The sequence below is a fragment of the Hyperolius riggenbachi genome, chromosome 1, assembly GCF_040937935.1.
Source record: "Hyperolius riggenbachi isolate aHypRig1 chromosome 1, aHypRig1.pri, whole genome shotgun sequence".
NCBI lineage: Eukaryota > Metazoa > Chordata > Amphibia > Anura > Hyperoliidae > Hyperolius > Hyperolius riggenbachi.
In genome coordinates this window covers 652734131-652760754 of record NC_090646.1, presented here as the reverse complement: position 1 = coordinate 652760754, position 26624 = coordinate 652734131, and the positions used below count along the sequence as shown (strand labels likewise).

The 26624-nt window shown below is 46.2% G+C and overlaps 1 protein-coding gene across 23 annotated transcripts in view; it reads left to right on the top strand.

The window, feature by feature from the left end:
- The window catches only part of CELF4 (CUGBP Elav-like family member 4), a 1336489-nt gene that overhangs the window by 1229237 nt on the left and 80628 nt on the right, over window positions 1-26624 (top strand). For 15 of the 23 annotated variants that reach the window (XM_068252041.1, XM_068251978.1, XM_068251962.1 and 12 more), the window contains 2 exons: window positions 12293-12373; window positions 25191-25334. In XM_068252041.1, coding sequence (XP_068108142.1) covers window positions 12293-12373; window positions 25191-25334 — 225 coding nt within the window. The remainder of the gene's footprint in view (window positions 1-12292; window positions 12374-25190; window positions 25335-26624) is intronic. The other 8 variants (XM_068252050.1, XM_068252032.1, XM_068252019.1 and 5 more) reach the window with 1 other exon arrangement.

The window sequence follows — 26624 nt, the reverse complement described above, 5'->3', positions numbered from 1 at the left end:
ATGTTGGGGTCAGCAGAAGGTGCACCTGGTGCACCTGTAGAATCAGGTTCCTCCGCTGGAGGCCTCACCTCCACCTCCGACATTCTGCCAAATAGCTCTAGCATGTCTGTCACTGCTGCTCCACTCCAGACATGCTTGGCCCATGTCTCCCCATCCGAAATGGCCGCTTGGATAAGCATAGGAAGTGGGGTAGAACGTCAGGTGTTTGTAGGCAGTGTGTTCCGTGCCTTCCGTTCCCCATTGGTTTCTGTGTTCCGGATGGTGCTGTCAGGCTCAGGTCAGGCTCCGGTCCGGGTGCGTGGGCCGGAGAGCCGGACCCAAAAAATAGCGCATGTTGGAAAAGAGTCCGGATCCGGTCCGGCTCCGTACTGTACGGAACGTACGTATGTGAACGTCCGCATAGCCTTTGCATTGCTATGCGGAACCTACGTTCCGTTTGTACAGTATGCGGTCCGGATCAGATCCGGAAAATCGGGATAGCGAACGCTAATGTGAACCGGGCCTAAGTTGCCTATATTTTGCTTTAAATTGACTGGCTAGTGTAATGGTTAAGGTCTCCGCCTCTGACACAGGAGACATGGGTTCATATCTCGGTTCCAGTGTCGGACTGGGAGGTGGGAAAGCTGAGGAGATCCACTTGCTGGCCAAGCAGCAGTAACCAGGTGTTGCTGCTCACAGTGAAGACTTGCTGCAGGTTTCTATTGGGAGTGATAACACACAGGGATGCTCAAATCCAAACTTTGGATGAATCCGGATAGTTGCTATCCAGATTTCACCCAGTTACCTGAGCGGGGTGGGTGGAGGGGGGTCAAGCGTACCTCTCTGACGTCTTCTTAGGTCCGTCCCTCGGCAATCCACGCGCATCACGTGACTACAAACACTTCCTGCTTCAACCCGGAAGGAGGACGTGTTTGTAATCACAGGACCGCCGCTTGGACCGCAATGTGGGAGGCGCCGAGGGGCGGACCGAAGAAGACGTCAGATAGGTAAGCTTGACCCCCCTCCGCCCACCCCACACAGGTAACTGGGTGAAATCCGGATAGCAACTATCCGGATTCATCCAAAGTTCGGATTTGAGCATCCCTGATAACACAGTATCACTTCTACTTGGCAAGCAAGTGGATTTCCTCAGTTTTTCCACCTTCCAGTCCAACACTGCTCGGCTCTTGTTGTTCAGTAAGCCAGCGCCTATGCAGTAAAGAGACATTGGGCAAGACTCCTTTACACTGCTTCTGCCTATAGAGCGCGCCCTAGTGGCTGCAGATCAAGTGCTTGGAGTCTGCTAGGAGAAAAGTGCAATATAAATATTCTGTGTCTTGTTCTTGTCCCATAAATGGATACTTACCTCAGGTGGGGAAAACCTCTATATTCTGTCCTCCTCCTCCGGCTCGATCCAGGGCTTAGACCCCCGAAGCTCGGCTGCACTGCTCGGGCAAAGCTCGGGCTTTGGTGGAAAAAGCAGAGCTTGATCAGGTCCGGCTACTGCACAGACGGCTCACGCATGCACTGTATCATGGACCCGATCGTACTGAATACAGACAAGCAGGTCCGGCTAGTGCGCAGGGGCAGACGGCTCACGCATGCACTGTATCACGGACCTGATTGTACCGAATACAGACAAGCAGGTCCGTGCTACTGCGCAGGGGCAGACAGCTCACGCATGCACTGAATCATGGACCCGATTGTACCGAATACAGACAAGCAGGTCCGGCTAGTGCGCATGCACGACTCAACAAATAATTGTCAGAAGTCCAAGCACAGGATAGGGCTGGTGGAGAAGGACCTGTAGGGAAAGAAGTGGCCCTACAGGGTACTCACCTCGGGAGGGCTAAGCCTCTGGACCCTAAAGAGGCCCCCCCCCCCTCCCGAGGTGAGTACCCTGTAAGGCCACTTTTCCCCCTACAGGCACATATTAAAACAGCATGCAAGCTGCAGATGACTGCATCTCATTAACCCTAAGTAAGCCGGAAGGGGAAAAATATATTATTAAATGTATGCGTAGTACAGATAACAAATAGAACATTAGTTGCAAAGAAAAGAGTATCATATTTTTATTTTGAGTTATGTAGTTTTTTTATCATATTACATCATTCTGTCATATTTGCAGTTTACAAACCACACTATGGGCTTGATTCACTAAGACAAATAGCATGCCTTATCAGAGTTAACACTCCTTATCAATGTTAACATACCTTATAAGAGTTAACACGTCTTAACAGAGTCTTATCAAAGTTAACACGCCTTATCAGAGTATCATAGTGAGCGCTAGGAACTTATGCCTGCTAATTGGCGATCCACTCGTCCTGCCCTGAGCCCCTGGGGGTCCAATCACTGTAAGGGACGTTATCCCAGCATTGGCCCACTAGGCTGCCTGTCATTTGACAGGAAACTTGACAGGCAGCCTATTGGGCCAATCAAAGTGCGGAGATAATGTCCTTTAAAGTGATTGTACCCGCAGGGGCTCAGGGCAGGATGAGTGGAGCTCTCATCATTGCCAATTAGCAGGCATAAGTTCATAGCACTAGCTATGCTACTCTGATAAGGCGTGTTAACTTTGATAAGACATGTTAACTCTGATAAGGCATGCTATTCGTCTTAGTGAATCAAACCCTTTGTCTTTTAAGCTATAAAACAGAACAGAAATGATGACCCTTTGAACTTTCCTGCAGTAAAACCTTATCTCACGCGGCCTCTCACCGTTTCTTGGCTGTTTGTGTGCCTCAGAAAACAGGACTGTATTTCACCCAGTGGGTGAAATAGATCAGAGAAGCTCTTTTGCATAAATAACTGAATTTTTTTTAACTTTTCCTGTACTGGAAAACAATGAGACTCTTCTCTTTGCTTCTAATGTTCTATTTCTTAGCTGCACATACCATTCATTATCCCATCAGTTTATTTTCACTTTATGTTTGCAATAAATAGATAATAATACTGTACATGGAACTTTTTTCGGATCTAATTTCTGTTATCGAGCTCAAAAACACAAATAAACACCGTATAAGGACGTTGCACATTCCCTTTAAATCAAAGTTGATTTCTGCATCACGAGGTGGCGATTTGCTCCGTAATGTGGTCATCGGCGAGTTGTCAGCCACTTACTGTAAGTATTTATTTGGGGCCGGGGGGGGGGGTAATGAGCGCGACCCGCGGAGGGCAATCTCAGCGGACAGAAATAAACACTGGCGGTGAGGTCACAGATGGCTCGTGCCTCCGATTGTGTTGCGCTATAACAGCGATAAGGCGCTCCTGCCAGCCGGGTGACCCCGCTCTAACAAGATTTCTAATCTCTGCTGTAACCTCTGGCAGCCCAAACGGCTTTCAGAGAACCACAGATAGAAAAATCAATAGCACTGGCTGATCGGCTGCATGTGCCGACTACACGCCAATTTACCATGTCTACCGAGATGGATATCCGCTGCAAGATCTCTGTTATCCCCCCCCCCCCCCCCCCTCCATCCAATATACCATGTTTAACGCCATTTTCAGCCAAGAAAAAAGGTTATTTAAAGACATATGAAGTGAGAGGGATATGGAGGCTGCCATATTTACTTCCTTTTAGGGCTGGTTTACACTACAAGGGCTTTTTTCTAAGCGCTAGTGATCTGAAAAGCGCTCGCTAATGCAATGCTATGGGGGATTTTTATAAAATCACATCACTCCAGTGGGATCACTCCCATAGCAGTACATTAGCAGGAGCTTTTCACATCACAAAGCGCTCAGAAAAAGCTCTTACAGTGTGATCCAGCCTTCAATAATGTGGGCATTTTGGCCTCGATTCATCAAGACTTATCGAATCAATTACCAACAGAGCGGTAAAATACCAAACTCGATAAGTTGATTTCATCAAAGTTATCTACAGCTGTTAGCGAGCATTCGGTAATGATGCGATAAAACGGAAGAAAGTGCAATTTATGAAAATGAAAGTGGGCGTGGTTTAGCGTTACATTTAGGATTAGTTATCTCCTTCCCTGCTCTGTCGTTATTCCTGTCAGATCATTGCTGACAGAGAAGATGGAGCCATTTGAAGTGGTTATGTATCAGCTGAGAGTGATTCAAAGGCGCAGAAGGGCAAGAATAAGGTCTAGAACTATATCAATTTGCAAGAGAATGGATTTATTTGCTATAACAGGACATCGGCATTTTTCTTGAACCATCTTGTAAGAGAACACAGGCAGTGCCAGGGTTATCTAAGTTGCTAGCTGCACTATACTTTTTCAGAAAAGGCTCCTATCAAGCCGCAGCTGGCGAAATTGTGGGATTATTATAATTATTTAGTATTTATATAGTGCCGACATCTTCCTGTCCCTCTGAGGGGCTCACAATCTAATCCCTACTATAGTCCTATGTCTATATTGTGTAGTGTATGTATTGTAGTCTAGGGGCAATTTTAGGGGGAAGCCAATTAACATATCTGTATGTTTTTGGGATGTGGGAGGAAACCGGAGTACCCGGAAGAAACCCACGGAGACATGGGGAGAACATACAAACTCCTTGCAGATGTTGACCTGGCTGGCATTCGAACTGGGGACCCAGCGCTTCAAGGCGAGAGCGCTAACCACTACGCCACCGTGCTGTCACAAGCCACTTCCAGAATCCTGGTCCAGGTGTTAAGCTACGTGGTGTTAAAAGGACTGCCTTTTTACCAACAATTCCACAGGAATCTTATGGCCTTGTGTTAAATTACAGCTGTAAAATGGAAATATCGACACGTTACCGAATGGTTACCGATATTTTATCGAATTCACACCAAATGCGGAAAAACCTTGATGAATACAACTAGAAATCGATAAACTTCGAATTCGGTAATTTAACAAACTGGAAAAAGTTATCTCAAAGACAATGATGAATCGAGGCCTTAGTTTGCCTTTGAATGGGACCCTGAGGCTTCCTCCAGCCCCCCGTAGCCCGCAAGGTCCCCTGGGCATCCTATTGCTCCCTTCCGTGGTCCCGCTGGCGGCTCCGGTAATCAGGCGCATCATCACACCAGTCGCCATTAACGCAAAGTTTTTTGAGAACCGCGCATGCACAGGACGCTTACGGCAACTGGCGTGATGGTATGCATGCGCAACTTAAGTTGAAGTTGCTGGATTACCGGGACCACGGAAGGGAGCAAGAGGATGCTGGGGGACCACGCGGGCTACGGGAGGCTGGAGGAAGCCCCAGGTAAGTCTAGATTTGGTTTTTATGGCACTGCTCAGGGTCCCTTCAAACTGAATACTTCCTATGATTGTTGTTAGGGCAGCACCATCTAATGTTATCAGAGAAAGCTGGAGCAAGAACCCAGAGTTTGTCGCAAATGTCCAGCCAGTGCAGATGAACTGGCACAGTGTACATTTAATAAAGGTGCCTGTTAAAAAGGGTGCAGGAATTGGCCGATATAGTAGAATAACATTACTGATATTCCGCTACTTAATTCATGTAGGAAAGTTTACTAAGACCTAATCCTACTCTCACAAAGAACCCTCCTTCTCTTTGATGCCTAACCCTAAGACCCCCTGGGGGTGCCTAACCCTAAGACCACTCTGGTGGTGTCTAACCCTAAGACCCCCCTGGTGGTGCCTAACCCTAAGACCCCCCTGGTGGTGCCTAACCCTAAGGCCCCTCTGGTGGTGCCTAACCCTAAGGCCCCTCTGGTGGTGCCTAACCCTAAGGCCCCTCTGGTGGTGCCTAACCCTAAGGCCCCTCTGGTGGTGCCTAACCCTAAGGCCCCTCTGGTGGTGCCTAACCCTAAGACCCCCCTGGTGGCGCCTAACCCTAAGACCCCCCTGGTGGCGCCTAACCCTAAAACCCTCCTGGTGGTGCCTAACCCTAAGACCCCCCTGGTGGTGCCTAACCCTAAGGCCCCCCTGGTGGTGCCTAACGCTAAGGCCCCTCTAGTGGTGCCTAACGCTAAGGCCCCTCTGGTGGTGCCTAACCCTAAGGCCCCTCTGGTGGTGCCTAACCCTAAGGCCCCTCTGGTGGTGCCTAACCCTAAGGCCCCTCTGGTGGTGCCTAACCCTAAGGCCCCTCTGGTGGTGCCTAACCGTAAGATCCCCCTGGTGGTGTCTAACCCTAAGACCCCCCCCCCCGGTGGTGCCTAACCTTAACCTCTCTGGTGGTGCCTAACCCTAAGACCTCCCTAGGGGTGCCTAACCCTAAGACCCCCCCTAGGGCTACCTAACCATAAGACCCCCCTGGTGGTGCCTAACTTTAACCCCCCTAGTGGTGCCTAACCCTAAGACCCTCCTAGGGGTGCCTAACCCTAATGCTGGGAATACGCGGTGAGATAGTTGCGCCAGATCGAGCCGCTGCCTTGATCCCGGCGCATCCTCGTTTGTCCCCGCCGGCGCCTGCATCGATCCCCACTCGTTCCCGCGGGCGCTCCTTATTTTCCGCTCGATTAACCACTATTATCCGCGGGGTATCGATCCGGCGGGTCATCGGACCTGTCGGAAATTATCAATCAAGCCATCAGCATCTCGATTGATAAGGGGGAAACGAGCCGTGTATGCCCAGCATAAGACCCCCCTGGAGGTGCCTAACCCTAAGACCCCCCTAGTGGTGCCTAACCGAAGACCCCCCTGGTGGTGCCTAACCCTAAGGCCCCCCTGGTGGTGCCTAATCGTAAGACCCCCTGGTGGTGCCTAACCTTAATCCCCCCTGGTGGTGCCTAACCTTAAGTCATAACCTTTTCCTGTTTGTTGAAAAGGGCTCCAGAGAAAATAGAGGGTGCTGGGGCCACCCACTATGCAAACTGCAGCTACAAAGAGCATGCACCAGTTTTATGGGACGCCATTTTTAATTATTGGTTCCGCTGCCACTAGCTAATGTCAGACAGTGGGACAAAAATATGCATGAATTTTTTTTTTTATCTGACTGGGTTCTATAACTTGTATGTACCAGCCATAAGTCATAACATTGCAGCTAAAATGACTCCTCCCACCCATACCATGTGTTGCCATATCAACACCAATCCTGGAGGGGGGAGGGCCTGTGGAGGGAGGGTAAGAAGTTGGGTCCCCCAAAGCCCTGGGCGCCTCTGCAGCTGCAGGGACCACTTCACAGCTAGTTCCCCCTCAGATAAATATTACATTCTCCCGCAGATATCATGGTTGCATGTGACGGTCCTTAACAACAAGTCCACTAGCAGCCAATGGCAAAAAAATAAACAAAAAAATCAAAATCCCTGAAAATTATATTACTAGAAAAAATATGTGCGGATGTTAATTATTTTGCAATCGCAGTCGGTCACCGGCGGAACAATTTTGGCAGTTTTAACGGCACCTGGCACGCCGTGCTCGGAAAACATAAATATATTTATGTGAGTGAATTTTGTTCGCCCATAAACATTACATTAAAAGGCATGCTTCTGAAACGATTGCAAATTCCCACTGCTGGCACAGCTCGAGGCCGCCCCGCGTTTCCCCATCTGGCCAGAGGAGGGCAGCAAAGTTAACGCATTGACTCCTTCGCAGAACTGTCAGCGACGGCGTAGAGGATTGTGCCGAAGACAAAGAACGTCCAGCCGCTGGCGTGCGGAATTGGCATTTAAACCCGCTCTGAACATGATTATAATCTGTCACCGTACATAAGCCTTTTCTTTCAGCGCTTCTAAAATTCCGGAAAAATGGCGTGAAAGGCCCAGATGAGAGGGACGCGTCACATGAATATAGCAATTTGCATCCATTATTTCTGAGTACCTGGGACTTAAATGTATGTTATTAGTTTTTTCTATTCCCTGTGCCGTAGCAACGGAACAAATAGTTTCTAGAACTCTCGTGGTACAGTATAATTGGCGGTTATTGGCGAGCCAGGTAACATTACTTTAAGCTCAACTTAGGTCACAGATCTGAATAGGCCACCTTGTCGCTTAAGAGGCCACCACTATCACGAAAAATGTTAAATATTAAAATACATGAAAACACATAAATGAAAAGTGCATGTCTCCCAGAGTAAAATGTGCTATAAATTACTTTTCTCCTGTGTAGCGGTCACTTACAGTTAGTAGTAAAAATCTGACAGAACTGACTAGCCCATTACCTCATGGGGGATTCTCAGGGGGGGGGGTTATCTTCAAAAGCACTTAGTGAACAGAGTTGCTCAGTCCAACTGCCAGAATAATTTGCAGACAGGTAGAAGGGGAGGGGCTGCATCTTTGTATAGATACTATTCAGGGAGTGCTTTTGTAAAGAATAAATGAAATACTGAGAACTCCCTGTGAAGAGATGGACTACTCAAAAACGTGTAAGTTCCATGAGATTTCTACTAACTACTGTAAGTGACAGCAACATAGGAGTAAAGTAATTTATATTTTTATTTGACTATGGAAAAAACATACTTCTTATTTGTTTGTGTTTACATGTATTTTACATTTTACAGTTTTTTGCAATAGTGGGCCTCTAGAAGGATCCTGCAGTAAAACAAAGTCAATGGATCCAGTACTACATCCTGGAGAGAAGCATTTACGAAATGTACTGTTGCTGCTTCTTATCTTGTAAACGTTTCCTCTTCCCAATGCAGCCAGCTGAAAACAGTGGTGAAATTCAACCATAGCGTGGTTTGATTTGCAGCTCAGCCCCGCCTCTTTGCTAACTCCTCCCTCACCTCCTCCCTTCTAAGGAGTCGTGCTGTCTGCACTGCTGTGTGCGGAGACAAGAGAGCTGCTCTGTGTGTTCAGTGCCATCTCTAAGAGGAAGTGTAGGCTGAGAATTGATTGCACATACCAGAGCGGACAGCATCACAGCAAATCTGTGCTGTGGGAAAAGGCTGGATAAAAGCTCCTGAGCTAAATGAGAACCTGAATAAAAATGAGTAACTGGATGTACCTGTAAAGAGACTGATCAGACTTTGTGCAATTGCGAATTTAGGTCTGGTGTTTACTAAGCAATGTGCTGTTGTGATTTTTGCTGCCAGGAAGCACATTTTAAGTTCCCTTCTGCGTATGTAAAATGACAGCTGGCTATACTACAGTCAGGGGCGCCTCTAGCCATTTTGTCACTCCAGGCCCCCTCCCCACAGGTCAGACATGGCACAAGGGGGGAAACAGGATGCACAGGGCACAGATGGACACAAGGGCAGCTGTCTGCAACTTATGCTAAGCAGATGCAACAGAAGCAAGTGATAGAACACCCACGGGGGAGGGGGGGTTTCGGGGGGATTTTAGTCAGGGGTGGGGTTTCATTCAGGGGGCGGGGCTTAATCCAGCAACATGGCGCCCCCAGGACCAATGGCACTCCAGGCAATGGCCTGTACTGCCTATGCCTAAAAGCGCCCCTGACTACAGTAGAAGAGTCATTTTTAAAGCTGTCCAACTTCTAATAACCATCCCCTTTCCTCCCTCTCCCACTTGTCAATTAAGTTGATGTTGAATGATTTAAAAATGCTGCTTACTGTAATAACTTTATGAATTTATTTATTACAGGAGGGATATTATATTTGGTGAATGTATATTTATTTTGCCAATGCACTTCACGTGGGGGAATCCAAGGCAGGCATGTAAAGACTCTGCGAGCAAATTTGGGTGCAGGGGAAGGCCGAAATATGGCTCACCCCATAGCTCCCAACTGTCCCTCTTTTGGAGGGACAGTCTCTCTTTGGTAGCCTTGTCCCTCTTTTCCTCCTCATTTGTCCCTTTTTCAGGACTTTGTCGCTCTTTCTATGTAAATATATATATTTCTCTACTAAAAAATTAGTTTTATTGACTCTAAACTTTATTCGCATCCTATAAATTGATATATTACTAATTGTAAAATGTTAAAATGCAGGAAAATGAACCAGGATAGAAAGGACCAGTGTGGTTTGAATTATAAAACATCATATTTTTCTTATGAAATCTTTATGGTATGCGGGATTAGGGGTGTGAAGGGGCGTGATCAGGGGCGTGGCTTAAGTGTCCCTCTTTCTCATCTCAAAAAGGTGGGAGGTATGCTCACCCGGCTCCTGCTCAAACTCCTGCCCGCTTAATTCAGGCTCCAGCTATTGTCAGCGGCTGAATTTTAACCCCTTTAACCCCTTTTTTGCTACTTTGTGCTCCAGCGATTGCCTGCGCTCAAATTAGTCACTGAGCACCGCTATAGCCTTAATTCCCATTACGACCTGCGGCGGCACCCAAATCATCAGCGCAGAGCTTCCTCTGACTTTAGCTGTCTCAAGCCCAGGGGTTTTAAAGAGAAATTGTAGTGAAATTAGCGTAGTGAATAAAATTGTTTTTTTTTGTTTTTTTTACAATATTTATTTATAGATTATTTAGTCAGTGTATGCCCATTGTAAAATCTTTCCTCCCCCCGATTTACATTCTGAAATGTATTACATCTTTAGCCCTGTCAGGTGCAAGTCTATGGAATGCTTGTGTCTAAAAAATGCCAGTACAAAATATACCTGGTTTCCCAGAATGCTCTGGGAGGAGAATTCCGCATAGCTAAACAGCCTAGGCTAACCATCACAGGGAGGGCGGGAGCTACATAACAATATACAGCAATATAAAGATATAGGAAGTGTTTCTGATTCCAAAACTAGAATTACCGTAAAAGTGGGTATCCTGAATAATTTACTGCATACTACTATGTGTCACTACAGCGCCCCCTTTAATTTTTGCCTTAAAGGGGAATGCCCCGTATCTTGAGTTAGCAAATCATATTATCTCCAGTGGATATCTGTGCATTAAAAAGAGTTCCCCAGGTCAGATAATTCAATAAATGCTGGCTAAAAATACTGTATGTTGAACCCTCATTAGTATTTGTAAAGGGTGTGGGTTTGGTAACATCTGCCCAGTTTGGCAGTCTTAAAGCGGATCCGAGGGGAAAAACTAATTATAACAAGTAACTTGTCTATGTATCTTATCTAAAATTTAGATAGTTTGCACAGCAAATCTAGCTGCAAACAGCTTTAACTGTATATGATTATTATTTCCTGCGATACAATGACAGCAGCCATGTTCTGCTTGTCACATTACACAGGCAAGCTGATAGCATCTCCAGCCCTCAGCTCAATCCTCTCTCCTCCTCCTTCCTCCCCTTGGCCTCTGAAATATATGGCTAGGAACACCTCCTCCTCCTGCCCAGACTGAGCTCCCAATCGCCCTTGCTACATTGCTCTGAGAGTGCCAAGTCACAAAAGGAGCTGTGGGCGAGGCTTGTTTAGTTTATAGGGAATTTGAGTATTAAAACAAAGAAAAAAAGTATTAGGCTTGAGGAATGCCCTATAAACTACTGTATATGAAAGGACCACAACTATGCAATGAGTAAAAGTTTATCTCGGATCCACTTTAACAGGGGATCTGACCGTGTCCAGGAAGACAAGTTATCCCAGATAGTATACATTTTTAGGAACAGACCCCCAAACACAGAAAATTCCTTGGGTGACGTTGCCTATTCTGCTTCCATTGTGCAAGGAAATTGTAATGATATCCCGCTGGGTGACTAGACTAGTAGCTGGGACTAGACTTCACTTATAACAGTAGCACAAAGTCACTAGCAGTAGGGCGGTTTCTGGCCATTTTGATGCCCCAGGCAGTGTTCCGGCCAGAACTAAGGTCTTTCAAAGGGTTGTTTCGTGCCTAAAGTCAAGTCTGACAGACACGCCCCTTGTGGGCTTGGGGAACTGCACCATGAGTGATGATGTCGCCTCATCACCCCTCCTCCAGTTCATCAGAAAAGGCACTGTCACTTATTTTATTGGTTCATTTTTGAAAGTGAAAATTACCTTTTTTAGATATATAATTTTTTTGAAAGGAGTTTGATACATTGCACAATGTTTTCACTTGGAAGCCTTGAGTGATTTAATAGTAATATTGATTAAGGTGTAGTCGTTTTTCCTGGGTCGGTGGTATTTTACAGTATAAAGGGCACCTGAAGTGAGAGAGATATGGTGGCTGCCATATTTATTTCTCCCTCTTTTTTCTGACCCAGTAGTTGAACTCGTGACCTCATGCTTCACAGGTAGAGAAATTACCTCTGGACTTTTTCCCTTTAAACAATTTGCGTTCCCTGGCAGTCCTGCAGATCTCTTTGGCTGCAGTAGTATCTAAATCATACACCTGAAACAAGCACGCAGCTAATCTAGTCAGACGTCATTCAGAAACGTGATCTGCATGCTTGTTCAGAGTCTATGGCTAAAAGTATTAGAGACACAGGATCAGCAGGACAGCCAGGCAATGTGTGTTGTTTAAAAGGAAATAAATATGTCAGCCTCCATATCCCTCTCAGTTCAGGTGTGCCATCAGATATTTTTTTGCCCATCACTACACATGTTCTAGAATCCTTCTTTAAATGAAATAATAGCTGACACTTATTCTCTGTGCTTGTTTCCCCAATAGCTGCTTACCCTGCTGCCTATGGACAGATCAGTCAAGCATTCCCCCAGCCGCCTCCCATGATCCCCCAGCAACAGAGAGAAGGTAAGTCCGCCGTGTGCAGTCACTGAAACACTCACTTTTATCACAGCCTCATCGGTTTCTCCCTGAATTCTGTTATAAATGTTCCAAGCGGGTCCAGCGCTTCCATAGTGGCAAAGCGGGCATTTGCCCCAGGACCCCAGAACCTGTAACGCCCCCTCCCCCCTGGTGCCCCTCCTTCCAGCTATGGTCACCCATGAGAGCGTGAATGTGTACACTCCATATAGAAAAAGGAGGTGAATAATGGGAAGCCCAAAAATGCTTTTTAGGGGACATATGATGGACATTTAATGATATTTTGTAATGAGGGTATTGGATCGGGCCTGGCAGCCAGCTCAGAGGCCCTGGGGGTGATTTGGTTAGAAAAGGGGTATTAGATTAAATAATCAAATAATTACATCTCTAAACTCTACTAAACCAATAAAAGGACTCATAGCCCTTTGGTACAGTGAACTAATAACACAAGCCAATTCACCATTGAATAAATATATTCAAATATGGTCGTATGACTTAGATATGGAATTAACACTTCCCCAAATACTACAAGCAAACAGGAAATTAGCTAGACTATCTAGGTGCAACTCACACTGGGAGCAATTTATAAAAAACTTTACTAGATGGTATCTCACACCTAGGAAACTAGCTTCCTTTACACATAACGCATCACCCTTATGTTGGAGATGCTCGGTACACACTGGAACCCTTCTTCACATGCTATGGGAATGCCCTCTAGTAAAACGAATATGGCTTGCAACAGAACGATATATCATTCGAAATATCTCTCCTGATTTTAAATTATCGCCTCAATTAGCTCTTCTATGTATAGACCTAGATAAAATAGATCTACCCTCACAGATGCATATCTGTCACCTGATTATGGCAACACAATACATGATTACCACCTCCTGGAAATCTTCTGACCCAATTGAATTCCAATGTCTATTATCCTATTACAAGCGTAATATGATCCTGGAGACAAACCTGAGAGCAAATTACATGACTACCAAACCAATCAATACAGATAGTTCCACCAAGAGAACGGGTACACAATCAGAACATTCATAAAGACTCGAAAACTTTGAGTTAGAAGCAGATAGAAGGTTTTGTTATAGTGTTTTTCTGTGTTATTGGTTTTACATGTTTTAATGAGACTATTTAGTGTACTAGACATCAGTCAATACAAACCGTCTTCACCTCTTGTATAGAGAATCGTATATTATATGACATACCTAAATTATTAAGGAAACCTATATATCAAGACAAATTTATCCTTATGACATCTACCTTGCAATCTAAGCTATTGGATGGCAATAAGCCACTGCTCCAGTAGCACAAATCTACTGAGTGACTTTTTTCACCTCATCCAGCCGGATTAGGTTAGTGGATGTAGGTGGACCTAGTTTACCAGTTGAGGATAAGAATATCTCCTAATGCTGAATATCCTTCACAATGTATGTCAATAATTTCACCTCTAAATGTACCATTTACTACAACTGTTGTAATTTTTTTATTGGTGTATAATAAAAATTTATTGTTGGAAAAAAAGAAAAGGGGTATTAGGGGGGCCTCCCAAGCTACTTTTGTTCCAGGTTCCCATTGTAGCTAGAACCAGCCCTGGTTCCAGGTGTCGTTCCTGAGACGCAGTCTGTACAGAGGATTTTGCAGCTTGCTGATTCGCCAACATCCATGGAAGGCGGCAACCAACCAAAAATCTCTAGTGCCCTATAAAGGAAATTTTCAGCATACAAAGGATATTGTTCAGAGTTTCGTGATAGTGGAAAGCTGCTACACATGACATGGGCGGAGCTGTAAATCGCTGGGCACCCAGCAAAACTTTGATGGGCTCCCCCCATGTTTACTCCCTTTCACTTGCCAACCCCTGGTGACCGTCAAAGCCTGGGGCCCAGCCAGCTTGCAAGGGTCATAAAACAAGTGTGCCCACCATAACCTGTTGATGTACGCTACCAAAGGGTCATATGATTGTCATTTTTTGTGTTGCGCTGGGAACGGAAGCGACGGGAGCATTGCAATGCAAAAATTGGTTGTAAAACCAGCCTGAAAGGATCATTCCTTTGTTATTACTAGTAAGAATAGTGATAGAATAGTGATAGCAGGTAGCTTGCCAGACACCCCTCTTTTTTGGTAGAATGTCCCGGCCTCTGAGCCCCGATGTGGCGAATTGATGAAATGACCATGGTGACAGCTCGCTGCGTTCAGCGTTGGTCAGCTGCCTGTAAATCCTCCGTAACCGGCTAATGACTTGTATGGGATGCGCTCACTTCTGTCCTACATGCAGCTCTCTTGGCATCAATCTCACAGCTGCCGGCCCCGGCTGAAGCTTAATCAATAATAGCGGAGGATGGGGTAATAAGACTCATGCGAGGTGCAGATGCTGAACCAGAGAGATACCTGCATCCTGCGCTAATGGAGGGCGCCACAGCAAGGGCTGATGGGAAGGAATGCACATGACAAGAGGAAGCTTGTGGTGAGGAGGATAAGGGGGCTGCCATATATAAATTCTCTTTAAAGTGTACCTGAGACCAAAAAAAAAATATTATACATGCCTGGGGCTTCCTCCAGCTTCCTTCAGGCTGATTGCTCCTTCGTCACTCTCCCAGGCAGCCTGGCTCCTCTGACAGTGCAGTCCGGCCCTGCTCGCTCCCCCAACGCCCAGGTGCAGAACGCTGCCAGTGACCGAGCGTGATGGGGCGTGTGTGGCCGAGCCACGCATGCAGAGTTCCCCCCGATTTGATGAATTACCTGAGGAATTAGTGGAGTATCCAGGCGGTCGAGGAGGACAGTAAGGGACTTATGAGCCTAGAGGACTGAAGGAAGCCACAGGTATGTATCTTGCCTAGCTGTTGGGCTATTCCCTCTAAACCAAGGGTGAAACAAGCTGAAAATAAAGTTACATACTCACCTAGGCAGAGGAAAGGCTCTGGGTCCACTAGATAGGAACTTGCACTTGACTGTCCCATAACACAGCGATACAGCATCTGACCGTTATTGCCAACGATCGTTTTGAATTTTTTGTCTGCCCTATGCCTTGACAAAGGGGACTTGTCTTGGCCCCAAAACGATAGTTGGCAATAACAGTCAGATGCTGTATCGGTGTGTAATGGGACAATAAAGTGCACATTCCTGAAAATTGATCTGTGTGCGGAACCTTCTTTCCTGTCTAAACTATCACTGGGTTCCAGCTGCTTCCACATATGGTGTGCGATCCTTAGAACCTGGGTCCAATAGAGGCTTCTCAGTCCTCTCTCCATGGCCTCAATTCACTAAGATCATGCTGGAGAAAATAAGGCAAGAGATAACTTGCCACTACACAGTGAGGCCCGGTGCACACCAAAAACCGCAAGCAGATCCGCAAAACGTTAGCGTTTTTTGCTGCGTTTTTTCTTCTTGTTTTGAAGCGTTTTGCTAGCGTTTTGCGGTTTTGTGCTGTGGTTTTTGGTACAGCAGATTACAGATATTGTTACAGTAAAGCTGTTACTGAACAGCTTCTGTAACAAAAACGCCTGGCAAACCGCTCTGATGTAGCATTTTTCAGAGCGGTTTGCGTTTTTCCTATACTTTACAATGAGGCAGAAATGCCTCCGCAATCCAAAATCTGCAGCAGCCTGCTGCAAAACGCCTCCCGCTCTGGTGTGCACCACCCCATTGAAATACATTGCCCTAGCGTTTCCACATCTGCAATCGGATCAGAAAACGCGACCGAACCGCTCTGGTGTGCACCAGGCCTATGAGAGTTCTTATCTCTCCATTCCTAAAGTTACCTCCTCTGTCGTTATTTTTACTCACAGTTAATTAACAGCCCATAGGCGTCGGCGGGTCGTTAGTGGTATAGCATGTAAACGGCCGCTCGATCGAGCGGCCTTTCCATGCCAGTTCACGGAGACTGCCTCCGTGAACAGTGTGCGAGCCGCCGATCGCGGCTCGCACGCATAATGTAAACATGCGGGGAAGGAATCCCCACTGTTTACATCACACGGCGCTGCTGAGCAGCAGCGCCGTGACGTAGATCAGCGATCCCCGGCCTCTGATTGGCCGGGGATCGCTGGCATCTGATAGGCAGAAGCCTATCCTATCAGGCGCAGGACGGATATCCGTCCTGCGCCGCACAGAGGACAAGGGAGAGGGAGGTGAGCAGAGGGAGCCCGGAAAACGCTGCGGAGGGGGGCTTTGAGGAGCCCCCCCCCCCCGCAAATCAATAGTAGCCGGCGGCGATCAGACCCCCCTGCAGGACATCCCCCTAGTGGGTAAAAGAGGGGGGGAAGTCTGATCGCCCTGCCACATTCTTGATCGGTGCTGCGGGCTGTAGAGCCCACGCAGCACCGATCATTGCAAAATCCCCTGGTCCTTAAGTGGTTAACTTTAGAATTCTGCAGTTATTTTAAGGATTGAAGAGTTAATTTAAAGACAGAAGAGTTAACTTTAGGTTTGCCTGAGGTAAAATGTTTCCTGAATACGACATGCCTTATCACCATGGTGACAACTCTAGAAATGTTATTAAAGACAGGAGATAAGCTTAGTGAATTGAGGCCCATGTCCTCTATCCTTCCTCCCAATGAAATTCCACACTTCCAGGACTCCTCAATAGGCTTTGGAAGCCCTCATGTCCCAGTCCCTCGCCATCTCCTCAGGTGGCTCCTGTCACCCGCAATACTGCCCGAAAGTCTGACAGAGTTGCGCTTCATTGCGCATACACGGCCCTGCTGGGAGCGCTCCCCTGTCATGCTCCCGTGGCTGGGAGCGTTCTGAACTTGCACAGAACTACTGGGATGGGAGTGCAACGGAGGACGAGCACAACTGGCTAGGCCACGCATACGCATTGAAGCGCGACTCAGCCAGGCTTTCAGGCTGCATTGCGGGTAATAGGAGCCACCCGAGGAGACGGCGAGGGACGAGCGGCCCCAAGGGGGCATAAGAAGAACCCGAGGTGGATCTTCGGGGGGGGCAAATGGGACACAGAGGCATGTTCTCTGCCTAATGACATGGCTCTGTGTCACCCAACCGCCGCTCTCTAGCCCCCCCACCACCACCACCTCGCTATAGCCCCCCGAGATCAGCAATAACATTTGTCGCTAACTCGGAGGTAAACACAGGGGAGAGGTATTCCCTGTTTAGAACGCTCGCCAGGGGCGGTCCTGCAGGGTTTCCTGAGCTTCCATTGGGCAGCTCTCTCTCCCTGGCCGTGCCTCCTGCCACTCCCCCGCCTCCCTGCACGCTATGAGAGACACATAGTCTCTCAGTTCAGCGTTGTGACCCAGAGGTCACGAAAGTGGGCCACTGCGGCCCACGGGAGCTGCGATTTTTGTGGCTACCCTATCAATGGGGCTGACCCTACTTTTTTTTTTTTTTTTTCATTTTTTGAGCCCACCTCGGGTTCTCTTAAAGAGGAACTTCAGCCTAAACAAACATTAGTTATGTTAATTAAAATAGATAGGTAATATCTCTTACCCACCCTGTTTTAAAAGAACAGGCAAATGTTTGTGATTTCATGATGGCAGCCATCTTTTTGGTTGATAGGAGGTGACAGGGAGCATGAGACACAGTTCCAACTGTCCTGTGTGCTGATCACTCCTCCCAGTTGCTAGGCAACGTGAACAATAACATAGAAAATCCCATTGTGCTTTGCACAGCATCAGGGAAAAAAAAGCACGTGCAGTTTTTTGATGGGTGGAGCTTAGCTAAAAATGCAGCTAAAAATTAGGCTTTGGTAAGAAAAACAAAGTTCTGATGCTGTGAAACTGTTAAAGAAACACCAAGCCTTTTCAGTTCTGCTGAGTAGATTTTTAGTCACTTTAAGGAAGCCCTAGGGAGTACCTGAAACACTTCAGGTTTCATGTTCTCTTTGAGGAATCATCACACTGATTGAAACACTTGAGGCTGGTGTTGGGTTTCAAAGTTAACCCCAGTTGAGAGTCATTTGGAGGCTGCCATATTTATTTCCTTTTAAACAATGCCAGTTGCCTGGCTGTCTTCCTTTTCTCTTTGGCATCAGAAATGTCTGAGTCACAACAACCCTGGAACAAGCATATAATCCAGTCACACTTTAGTCAGAGCACTTGATCTGGATGCTTGTTCATGGTCTATGGCTACATGTATTAGAGGCAGATGATCAGCAGGACAGCCAGGCAATCTGCATTGTTTAAAAGGAAATAAATATGGCAGACTCCATATCCCTCCCACCTCAGGTTCCCTTTAATTAAAAAAAAGGCAGCTAAAGAAAAAGTTTTCAATAAACTTTGGAATTGTAACTCCATATGTGTCACCGGTGAAATGATACAATAGGCTCCCTTTAAACCCCTAATTAAACATTACCTGAACTGTCCGTGACATTATTGCTTAGACCGAACTCCCGCCGCAGATCTGTTTACAAATTACTATCCGCTTTATTACAGGCAATTATTTACAGTTGTTGGGATTTTATGTAAAAAGGCATCAATCAGCGGGGATGTAGCCACCTAAATGTCACGGCTGTTTTGCTGTAATCGAAATGGCGCCATTAACGACGCAATCTTCATTTTATCACTTCCACATTAAACGGGAATTGATTTTATCTCTTCATATATCTGTTTTGGTCACATTGGCATCTTCCAAAATACATATATAATTAGCCAAGAAAGGGTAGTTTGGGAAGCGGGAGCTGGGGGTCATTTGCTGGGGGTGAGCGGGCGATCGGGCAATCGGGGTGACAGTAAGACAGTAAAACTGAACGGCGGGCAGTCATCCAGTTTAAAGGATAACTAAACTATTTAAAGGAAGCCTGAACAAAACTTTTAACCACTTGACGTAATCTCTAAATACCTAAATAAGATTGTTTGATGACCCACAATGTCATCGCACATCACACAGCTGCTGCAGAGCTAAGAATAGGGGTGTAACTACATTGGGGCGAACCCCCCAGCAGTAATCTCTATGCTGGGCCCTCTTATCATCCATCACGGGGGGGGGGGGGGGGGGGGGTAAAGTTGATGAGCCAAGAACTAGAAGAGCCCAGTCCTGGCAGCGGAATGTTAAACATTTACTCACGACTGTGATACAGGCCCTCTTAACTTCCTGTTCAGTTTGCAAGTGCCGTGTAGCCAGCCAATCAACTTACGGCTTCAGTCCCTTGTCATGTGACAGTTATGGAAGCTGCATGGTGATCGGCTTGGCTGCAGGGCACTTGTAACCTAAACAGGAAGTGAAGAGGACCTGTATCACTGCCAGGAGTAGGTAATATGTAACATTCCGCTGCCACTCAGCATTAACTTGGTACAGGACCACCTCCCCCCACAGTGGCAGGAGTTTTAGGAGCTATTGTTGCTCCCCTGGTTGAGAGACATATTAGCTTGGGCTGCTGTTGCTCAGAATGCAACTGGGCGGGGCAAAAAAAATGATTTGTTACAGCTGATACAAATCTTGCAATAAATCTGCAGTGTGTCTACTTCCTGCTTTCATGGAAGCAGACATAGGGTTAACATCCAGTGTTTACAAATAAGCTGCTCTGCTGAGACAACCAGCTGACACAGCCGAGGGATCAAATTACAGTTGTGATTAGTCACAGAAGAGGGGAAATTTGACAGGCTAAACTCTCTAAATACATACAAGTTGCATTTCTATATGTTGTCGTTCAAGTGCACTTTAAAGGATACCCGAAGTGACATGTGACATAATGAGATAGACATGGGTATGTACAGTGCCTAGCACACAAAACTAGGCTGTGTTCCTTTTTTTCCTTTCTCTGCCTGATAGAGTTAAATATCAGGTATGCAAGTGGCTGACTCAGTCCTGACTAAGACAGGAAGTGACGGCAGTGTGACCCTCACTGATAGGAAATTCCAACTATAAAACACTTTCCTAGCACAAAATGGCTTCTGAGAGCAGGAAAGAGATAAAAAGGGAAATTTCTTATCAGTGAGGGTCACACTGTAGTCACTTCCTGTCTGAGTCAGGACTGAGTCAGCTACTTACATGCCTGATATTTAACTCTTTCAGGCAGAGAAAGAAAAAAAGGAACACAGCATAGTTATTTGTGTGCTTCGCACTGTACATACCCATGTCTATCTCATCATGTCACATGTCACCTCGGGTATCATTTAACAAAGAAACTAGGTGGCCAGCAGGGGGTGCCAAATGTGCTATCTTTCCTAGTGCCCTATTACTTATTAATCATTCATTGCATTCAGGTTCTAATGGTCTTCTGTCTTTATAGAGAGACTTACAGAAGCAGCTGCACAATAGATTTTCAAACCTTAAAAATTTTATTTGAAAATAACGTACAGAATGGCTTTAAAGGACATCCAAGGTGAAAATAAACCGATGAGATTAACAAATGTGACTGTCCTCCATCTCCTCAAAATGGCTTTTTTTAGATATCCTGCAGTTTTATACTCATATCTACTTTTTAAGATTTTACTGTTGCATTGTCTCTGCTAAATGACACATGCATTGAAGTATGCCAGAGCTAAAATCTGTGAACTATTTACCCTTTTTATCTCTTTCCTGCTCTCAGAAGCCATTTACTGAAAAGAAAGCGTTTTATGGCTGTAATTCATTATCAGTGAGGGTTACCCTATAGTCCGACGCAGTCCTGACCCGGATAGAAACTGTCATTTGCACGCCTGATGTTTAACTCTTTCAGGCAGAGAAAGAAAAAAAATGGAACACAGCCTAGTTATTTGTGTACTAGGCACTGTATATACACGTCTATCTCATCATGTCACATGTCACCTCTGTTGTCCTTTAAGAGCTTGCCTTGTCTACTTTTGGTTTTAGTTGTGCTTAAAAGAAACCTTGGTGTGAGACCTATGGAAGCTGCCATATTTATTTCCTTTTAACCTCCTGAGCGTTACGCCGTTGAGGAGGTTTTGCCATTTTATGCCCACCAGTGAGGGCAGTTTCTAGGCTAAATTGCACCCAGGGCGAGGGTGTAAAAATTGTGCCCCCTTCTCCCACCCCGTGGACTCGCACACTCTGACTCTTTAGGGACAATCCTACAGCCACAGGTCACAAGTAGATCTGCCTACTTACTAGTGACCAGCCACTCATCCAGGAGGAAGCAGGGACCAGGAGAACACACAGGCGAAGGGAGCCCAAAAAGCCGACTCCTCCATGGACGCCATGCACTGACAGCCTGCAGTACCGCTACAGGACATCAGGTGTCATCACATGGTTGAGGCATGATGATGACTTGACGTCGGCCGCAGGCAGCCCAGGAGGAGTCAAGGAAGGTGATCGCTCTGGTAATCTTCTCCCATTTGGCTGCACTGCGTGTAACCAACTCCCTAGCAGTTATGTGTCCCCCCCCCCCCCCCCCCCCCCCCCGAGATCCCGCAACTGAAAACCCTATAGCTGGCACCAGGCTAGCTAGTACAAGTGCCAGGAACCCCCGCGATCCCCTCTGATCCCCGCCGCTCCCCCCATTTATACATTACCCAGCCTTGCTCCAGCGATCGAGCAGCCTCCCCGCACAGCTCCGGTCTTCACTATGGGGAGGATCGCACATGACGTCGCTGACGTCATGTGCAAACCCGATCCTCCCCATAGAGACCGGAGCTGTGTAGGGAGGCTGCGTGATTGCTGGAGCAAGGCTGGGTAATGTATAAATGGGGGGAGCGGCGGGGATCGCGGGGGTTCCTGGCACTTGTACTAGCTAGCCTGGTGCTTGCTAACCGGGCATACCGCTAAGGAGGTTAAACAATACTGGTTGCCTGGCAGTCCTGCTGATCTTTCTGGTCAGTAGGGTCTATATGACACACCTGAAACAAGCATGCAGCTAATCTTTTCAGATTTGTCCTAGACATCTGATCTGCATGCTTGAGATGGTTCGTTGGCCACTATTTATACTCACCTGGGGCTTCCTCCCGCCCCATGATGGCCTCCCTCCCGTCCTGTCCGGCCCCTCTGTTCTGCCGCTATGACTCCTTGTAGTCCGGGCATTCTGCACAGGCGGACAGAGCGCTGCTTGCTTGCCGCCGCCAGTGAGGTCCGCCCCCACAAACTCGACTTTGCTATGATCCCTCCTGACCTCTGAACTCGGTTTGCTTGTGTAAAAACACCGAGATAATCAGCCCGCTCTCAGCCAATTAGCGGAGAGACGTGGGCTTAGCAAATATTCATGGAGGGTTCATTCGCTATTAATACAGGCGAGTGCACTGAGGCCCTAATTGTCGTCACGCTGAGACAGAAGCATTTTAATGTACTTTAAATGGGCATCTGTCAGATCTGTCTGGTTTTGGCGTGCCAGCCAGGTAGATGAGTGATGGGCGATACAGGAGACGTGAGGAGGGGACCTGCGTCGCCCACGGCTGATCCTGCCAGACGCCCAGTGCAATCCTGGCTCCGCTACCAATGCCGTTCCTAGGGATTATTCACATCGCCATGTAGGGGTGATTATGTAGCAATTATGGAACGATTCTGTCCCTCGTTATGTACCGCGAGCCTGGATAATTTCCATTTTGTCTGGGTACTTCGGGCTCCCACTGCCCATAACGACTCAGCATAGTTCCGGGAACATGTATAATTGAAAGGCAGACCATGATTTCTTTTTAAAGGATACCCGAGGTGACATGTGACATGATGAGATAGACATGGGTATGTACAGTGCCAAGCACACAAATAACTATGCTGTGTTCCTTTTTTTCTTTCTCTGCATGAAAGAGTTAAATATCAGGTATGTAAGTGGCTGACTCAGTCCTGACTCAGACAGGAAGTGACTACAGTGTGACCCTCACTGATAAGAAATTACAATTATAAAACTCTTTCCTGGCAGAAAATGACTTCTGAGAACAGGAAAGAGATAAAAAGGGTCAATAGTTCATAGATTTTTAGCTCTGGCATACTTGGATTGGAGAGAAGGGACGCAGGCGGGGAGCGGCGAGAGTGACATTGTCCATGTAAAGAGCTTGCTAGCGACACACTGCATGTTGCTAGCACGGCGTTTGATTTATGGGGGCACAGCAGAGCGCAGGGGGGGGGGCTGGAGGGGGACAGTATAGCAACAGAGGCTGGGCATTATATGCAGACCCAACCTCTGTGTGCTAATAGGATTCTTAGAGCCCACCTCGGGTTCTCTTTAAGCCCCATCTACACGATACAATTACACATGCGATCGATTGAAATCGATTGAATTGAATGCGATTGGGTCGACTAAATCCGACATATCCAATCGGGACTCGATTGATAGTGTGATTGATTTTGGTTGGTTATCAATGCAAAATCGACCACACTATCGATCGAGTCCCAATCAGACATGTCGGATTTAATCGATCCAATCGAATTCAATCGATCGCACGTGGAATAGTATCGTGTTGATGGGGCTTTAGTCAGTGTTTGTCCATTGTAAAATCTTTCCTATCCCTGATTTACATTCTGACATTTCTCACAGCTAGAGACATCTGTACTCCTGTCAGGTGATCTTTGCAGAATGTTTGTTTACTGAGATAATGCAAACCAGGCAAAATAAGTCCTGGTCTCCCAGGATACTCTGGGCTTGCATGAAATAAGGGCGCCAGGTGAAGTGATAAAAATCTATTGTTACTATCACACAGAACCCTCCCCCCTCCAACGCCTAACCTTAAACCCCCCTTCCTGAGATCTAACCCTAAAACCTCACAGAGGCACAGCTAGGTTTTCCCGCGGCCGGGGACAATTTTTGCGCCCCCTCTGGACAAAATCAGCTTGGACATGCATCAGATTGTGGTCGAGGTCATGGGTGGAGTAAAATATACAAATGCTGTTTACATAGCCAGAAGTGTCCCCCCTTCCCCATTCAGATAGTCAGATGGGCCCCCCTTTAAATAGCCAGATGTCCCCCCTTTAGATAACCAGATGTACCCTGCTTTTTCTGCTGCTGTTAACGCTTCTGCACTCCCTTGCAGAGGGAAGGAGAGAAACGGGGGCACTTCGGGCAGCCAGCAAGCCGCCTCTCATGCAACTGGGGGTGTGGCTGCTGCGCTGAGCGCCCTCACAGTGCTGCGCCCGGGGACATGTGCCCCCCCTTACCCCCCCATAGCTACGCCTCTGAAACCTCATTTCTTGATGCCTAACTCTAAATGCCTAACCACATGCATGAAAAAAAAACCTGAAAGATACAAAAAAGATTCAGTATCTATAACTTCCTAATTAGCTTTAAAAACAATCATTTTCAAAAAAAGAAATCTTGTTAAATACAAAAGACCAAACATTTCAATAAACATAACTTTGTAGTTTTCAAAACGATTAAAACTTCAAAAACTATAACGTTTTAATGTTCTCAAAATGAAATAAATTTTAAAAACTACTAAAACTCTAATTTTCAAAATGATATTTATCAGGCGCCCATATAAATTTCTGCTTTTGCCGCCCAGTAGCCGATATGGGCACCCAAATATCCTGCTTTCTACTCTGGGAGGAGAATTCAGCATAGCTTACAGCCTGATTTACGCTCTGAAATTTACCACAGGTGACAACACCTTTAGTTCTGTCAGGCGATCTCTGCGGAATGTTTGTTTCTGAGAACTCCAAAGCCAGTGAAAATAATGCTCTGGAAGGAGAATTCCGCATAGCTTAACAGACTCGACTATGCTTCACTAGAAGGATGGGGCAACATACCAACATACAGCAATAGATAGATATAGGAAGTGGTCCTGATGCAGGATAATTACCGTAAAAGTGGGTATCCTGAATAATTTACTGCATTCTGCATTATTTGTCACTACAGGGCCTCTTTAAGACACTTTGTTTATTTGACGTTCTGTTGTGTATTTAGATGGATGTGTTTTGATTTGTCGCTCTGCTGCCCTCCTCCCAGCATCCTCTCTAACGTCAGCTCTCTCTCCTCCTCTCTCAGGACCCGAAGGCTGCAACCTGTTTATCTACCATCTGCCCCAGGAGTTTGGGGACGCCGAGCTGATGCAGATGTTCCTGCCTTTCGGTAATGTCATCTCCTCGAAAGTGTTTGTGGATCGGGCGACAAACCAAAGTAAATGCTTTGGTGGGTAAAGATAACAACATAATTAGCTTCATCCCGGATTAAAAACAAAAGGGTTTTTTTAATATAATAATATCTTTCTTCTCTAAACACTCACCTTATATAGACTGCTTGATTTGATTTGAATCATTTTTATTTTCTTCCCTTTAGCCTTGCGCTCAATCTTGTATGCTTCAGGCACGATACGTAGACGATATTCAGATGTGATTAATGCCTTGTAGTACAGTTGTTTTTTTTAACTACTATTATTATATTTATTATGTAAAAAATAAAGCACATTTAAAGGTTATGATTCCATCTAAAAACAGACGCAGCTTTTTAGTGGAGGTAGAAACAGAAAGAGAGATTTAATCACTAAGATTCCACAGAGACCTATTGCAATAGTCCTGAGCTCCGCCCAGGGCCGGATCTACAACTCAGAGGCCTTCAGGCACAGGCATTCTGGCACTCTAGACTCCGCCTGTAAGCACAGGCCACACCCCCAAGTAAAAATATTCTGAAATCCCAGCCTTGGGTCACCAACTGGCCTTAAAATTTTACACTCTCTCTAATCACTGTCTCATATCATCCTTAGCTCTATGTTATAAGGCAGGGATTAGAGTTCCTGAGGTCAGTGATCTGGGGTGGGCTCTCCCACATAAGGCACCTTTAGGCATGTGCCTACAGGGCCTTGTGGAAAATTTGACCCTGGCTTCGCCCCTCAGCTTACATAAGCAAAATAAAGCCCAACAAAGGTGACTTACTTAATATTCTATGCCCTCATGATTCTAAAATAAATGTTTAAAAACAGTAGAGACAGAGAGGATCCTTCTCAAAGTACAACTATCGCAAAACAAATTTATAATAAATGCATATAAAATGTTCATTTGTTCCGGAGTAAAACGCAGTATAAATTACGTTTTGTTCCCCCATGCTGTCACTTAAATTGGGCAGTAAACATCATGACAGATCTGACAGATTTTGGACTCGTCCATCTCCTCACGGGGGATTATCAGCAATACCTCCTTTTTTCCTCACAAAAGCATTGAGTGGATCTATACAAAGATGTCGGTGGATCTATACAAAGATGTCGGCCAGCCTGCCTACTCAATTGCACGCTATTTTGGCAGTTGGACTGAGCAACTGCTGTTCAGCAAGTGCTTTTGAAAATAAAGAAAATGCTGAGAATCCACCATGTGGAACAGAGATGGACTAGTCCAAAACCCGTCAGATTTTTACTGCTTACTGTAAGCGACAGCAGCATAGGAGAAAATGAATTTATTCTGCGTTTTAATCTGTAAGAAATGTACTTTT